General features: G+C 43.7%; 1 protein-coding gene across 1 annotated transcript; it reads left to right on the plus strand.

The window, feature by feature from the left end:
- The first annotated feature begins 224 nt into the window (after positions 1-224).
- Positions 225-995, plus strand: LOC122747410 (kallikrein-14-like). Its single transcript, XM_043993443.1, has one exon. The coding sequence runs from the start codon at positions 234-236 to the stop codon at positions 993-995; it is 762 nt and encodes a 253-aa protein (XP_043849378.1). The 5' UTR covers positions 225-233.
- Positions 996-4,899: the final 3,904 nt, after the last annotated feature.

The following is a 4,899-nucleotide window of genomic DNA, read 5'->3' on the forward strand; positions in this document are numbered from 1 at the left end:
ATTCTCTAGAAGAATATAATTGATAGACAAACCAGGCATTTTGCTCTTTAAAATTGATAAAATAGGCCAGAGAAAGGGACCTCCTCCTAGACTGGTGCTTCTTGCAGACACGCTTCCCAGCAGAAACCTGGCTCTCTGTCCTGTGTCTCCCTCCAGGACCTAGACGGTGGCTTCTGCTCAGGCACCGTCTCTGCCTCTGACCTCCCCCAGCCCACCCTGAGGTCCCTTCAGATATGCTGCCCCTGGTCTTAACACTGCTTCTTCCGTGGGTCTCTGCCTACATCCCCGAGAGGACTGAGGAAAAGATCATTGGTGGGCAGACCTGTGTTCCCCACTCCCAACCTTGGCAGGCCGCACTGTTTGTCTCGAAGAATTTCCACTGTGGGGGTGTCTTGGTGTCTGATCAGTGGGCCCTCACAGCAGCTCATTGTAACCACTGGAACCTTCGAGTGGTTTTGGGGAAGCGCAATATCTATCAGGAGGAGCCCTTCCAGCAATTAATCAGGGTGAAGCTCCGGGTCACCCACCCCAAGTACAGCTCCAGAAATCTGAAAAACGACCTCATGCTGCTCTACCTTGAGAATCCAGTGAATCTGACCCCTCAAGTCTGGCCCATTCAGCTGGCAGAAGCCTGTGCCACTCCTGGGACAACCTGCCAAGTGTCCGGCTGGGGTACCGTCTCCAGTCCTTTCGTCAAATATCCCAGCACCCTCCAGTGTGCGGAAGTCAGTATCCTGTCCATGGCAAAATGCAAAAAAGCTTACCTCCGATATGGAATCACCCCAGGCGCGATGTGTTCCGGGACTGAGAGAGGTGGAAAGGACGCCTGTCGGGGTGACTCTGGAGGCCCCTTGGTGTGCAATGGGACCCTGCAGGGCATTGTGTCTTGGGGCATGGAACACTGTGGCCTGGCCAGATATCCTGGAGTCTACACCAACCTGTGCCTCTATCAGACCTGGATTCTAAAAGAAATGCAGAAGCAGAAGAAGCAGTGACAAGCTATGCTCCCCCCTCCCCACCTCCCCAGGAACATTGGCCAGTCCAGCCTTTCCCCAGGCCACCTCAGGGGGCTGAGACTACAAAGGAACCCAGGCCTGTGATGCTTCGGATCTACATCTACCCAGTTGATCATTGACCATCCCTTCTCCCAAGGATGGGACTCTGGGACTCGGGGCATCCTAATTTCCCAGTCGTGGGCCTCTGGAGGACCCAGGTTTCCTAGCCCCATCTCTAGTCTGGATTTGGATGCATGGAAATGGAATCAAAAGGAGTTAGAGGTAGAAAGGACTTTTTGACCTGAAATAGCGGGTCCAGAAAGGACCTTTTGAAAGACCGTGTACTCTGATTTTTACAAATGGGGAAACTGAGGGTTGAAGTGACCTCCTCTAATGTCACATAGCTAGGATGTCACAGAGCCAGATCTATCCCCAGCCTCCCAGGTCCCCTAGCCCCTTTCATGAACCCACTGCCTTGCTCAGGTATCCAGAGTAACTGAGCTGGTCCCTCTTTGTCACCCCCCTCCACCACCACCAACAGTCTGAGATGAATAAAACCTGTGGGGCTTCCTTTGGGAAAAAAAAATGATAAAATAATAAAAATTAATTATATAACCATACCACTTGGTAGAAACATCACCATAAAAGCTACATAAAAAGATAAGTGTGTCTAAGTATATACTTAGTATTGACTGGAAGAATGAAGTTATTCTCTACAGAAAGAGATAAATAAGGAGGAGGGATGAGCTTAATGGTAAAGGTAACAAGTTTTGTTTTGGACATATGGAGTTTGAGATGTCTATGGGAACTTTGGGTGGAGATGTCAAGCAACTAGTTGGTGATTTAGTTTGAAGGTTTGGATTTAGCAGAGGGATGACGGCTAGATATGTAGATTTGTGAGTTATTTGCATAGAGATGGTAATTAAACTTATGGGAGATGATGAGATCACCAAGAAAGTTCAAGTCGTGCCTCTAACACATTATAACTTTATGAAGTAAATCACTTAACTTCTTGAAGGTAGGTGCTATTATTATCCCCATTTTAGAAGATGGGGAAACTGAGGCAAATGGAAGTTCAGTAATTTGCCCAAGGTCACATAGATAAGAAGTATCTGAAGACAGATCTGAACTTGGGTCTTCCAGACTTCAGGCTCAGGCCTTCATCCCCTGTGCCATCAATGTCAGCTAAGTCTCAACGAATATAAGTTATAGACAGATTGTTAATCTGTTTAAATAGACAGGGTTTCCATAATGGGCATTCCTTATTGTACTGAAATCATAGGTCCAGAACAAATTTATTTGTATAATGGGTATGTGGTACATATATAGACAACATCACTTTGTTTGGATGATTCAACCTTTCCATGTGAAGGCTGCTAAAGAGATTCCTTCTTTTCTGGCAGAATCATTCTGATGTCCAAGGGAAGTAAGTGCCTTGGAAAAACTGTGGAGCACATGTAGATGTTCTTTTTTTTTTTTTTTTTTTTTTTTGCAGGCAATGGGGGTTAAGTGACTTGCCCAGGGTCACACAGCTAGTAAGTGTCAAGTGTCTGAGGCCGGATTTGAACTCAGGTACTCCTGAATCCAGGGCCGGTGCTTTAACCACTGAACCATCTAGCTGCCCCCCCCCCCCAGATGTTCTTTTAATGGCTCTGACTGGCTAACAATATATTGGAGAGGAGGTTCTTTGACTGTGCAGGAATTTAAAAAGGCTTGTCAACTTCAAATATTTCCTCTTTAGCTTCAATTGTTCTTTGCCTCTAAGTTTTATTCAGTGACTTCTATACTTGTAACATCTGATGAGTCACCATATGGTAAAGGAGAAAATCTTGTGACCTTCTCCCTCTCTAAGGCCATATTGCCTCAGGTAGAGGGAATTTCATGACTTTTCAAGTTCAAGACAACTAGAGGGAGCCTGTGAGTCCTAGCATTGCATTCTGGGTTTTGAAGTCAATCTAGCAGTAGCACTGAGGAGTAAGCAGCGATCTTCTGGATCCCAGAGCAGGGGGATTGGATGCAAGGCCTCATGCATCAGAGATACCACTTTGGTATGTGTACCCAAGCTCAATGTGAATGTCCCTAGAGACCAAGTAGTACAAGAAAGGGTCTGCCTCCCTAGCTCTAAGGTGTTGGGGGGTAGAGTGAAAAATGTTTCTCCTTGCTATATCTTTGAAGTAAGTATCTCTGTAAAAACCAACCAACGTTAAGTGGTTAACTGGAGTGATAGTCACTGGTTCCCTTAATAAGAGGGGGAACACAGCTAATAGGGGGCTTAGCCATTGGCATTGGAGAAAAGATAACCCCTCAGGTCCACCCATTGAAATCTGGAGAAGCAGATGTGGCAGTCTTGCTCTGGGAGAGGAAGCCAGAACATACTCATTTTGCATATATACATACAATATATGTATGTATTACAAATTTAATCATTTGTGTTTGAGGGATTGCATTAACAGCCTTTTATTCACTGGGAAATTTGGGTGGTACATTGAGGGTAAGTGTGCAACTAAGGGTTATAAAGCAAGGCAGCTCAAATTAGACTAGTATTTTATCTGGGGCTTTTTGCAAGTACTTTGATCTTAAGACTGAATCCAGAATGGATATGACCTGTAATAAATTTAATATATTAATTACAAAGTATTCTCTGAGAAGAAAAGAACCTACAAGGCCACTTTGTAGATTTTCCATCATTGAGTTTAAAGGGAGATTGAATTACTTGGGGACACATTTTTGTTAGGCATTTGTTTCAAAGTCCCTTATTTAAGATTGGAAAACTAGTTCTTAATCCTGATGTTCTAAGACTAAGAGCAGGTTTATCCTTAGAAAGTATTTCAACTTCAGAAGAGTTTCAACTGTAGTTAAAATGATCTGTGGAGGGGCAGCTAGATGGCGCAGTGGATAAAGCACTGGCCCTGGATTCAGGAGTACCTGAGTTCAAATCCGGCCTCAGACACTTAACACTTACTAGCTGTGTGACCCTGGGCAAGTCACTTAACCCCAATTGCCTCACCAAAAAAAATAAATAAATAAATAACATGATCTGTGGACATTGAGATATTTTCACACTGAAAACTGTTGCTTTGAGGATAGTTATTGTAGTTAGAAAAAGATCAGGGCATTGGAAGTCAGAAGTGTCTCCTAAAACATTTCCTACCCATCCTGACATAGATAAAATGTCAGTAAATGGGATTAGTTACATTTTACTTTATTGGAACTAGGGACTTGATACTTTATGTAATTCTACTGGATAGGAAAACAGATTGTAAATACTCATAAATGGACATCCTAAAGAGATCACCATTAGTGGTTTGGTCTTTATAATCTCTGAACCATCCTGTTTTTTTCCTATTGATGTGAATGAGTGGTCACCCCTGGAGAAGACTATAGATCCACCAGGGCACTGACACCAAGCATTGCTTTCCCACTAGGATGCTTTGGTGCCATTCCTTGGACAGTGGTTGGTTGATCAGTGAATGTAAAGTTAGACTGTGTTAGATGAGTCTCTTAATGAGACATGGATTCTTCATTAGTGGGAGTTTTAAACTCTGTGGCCAGATTATTTACGCTATATCATCTCAGGCAGGCATTCCTGGAGCAAATTTCTTGAGTATTATTTATTCCAAACACTAGCTGGAATTGCCAGCATTCCAGAGTTTGCTCAGTTGGGTAGCCAAGAAGGAGCTGTCTGGCTCCATGTGGTCCTTGTACATCTTTCAGCAGACCCAGTGATCCAAATATAGTATCTAGCCCAGTAGAAGATGACATGGATCTGGAACAGTCCCTAGTAGAGCATCAGCCATTGACTAGTTGCCATGACGTAGTTTTTTTTTCCTTGGGTAAAATATTTTTAGGCTACTTAAAAAAATCACCTTCCCACAATGTCATTTTTATACATTGTACTATTCTG

Source organism: Dromiciops gliroides, chromosome 3, assembly GCF_019393635.1.
Source record: "Dromiciops gliroides isolate mDroGli1 chromosome 3, mDroGli1.pri, whole genome shotgun sequence".
Classification (NCBI taxonomy): Eukaryota; Metazoa; Chordata; class Mammalia; order Microbiotheria; family Microbiotheriidae; genus Dromiciops; species Dromiciops gliroides.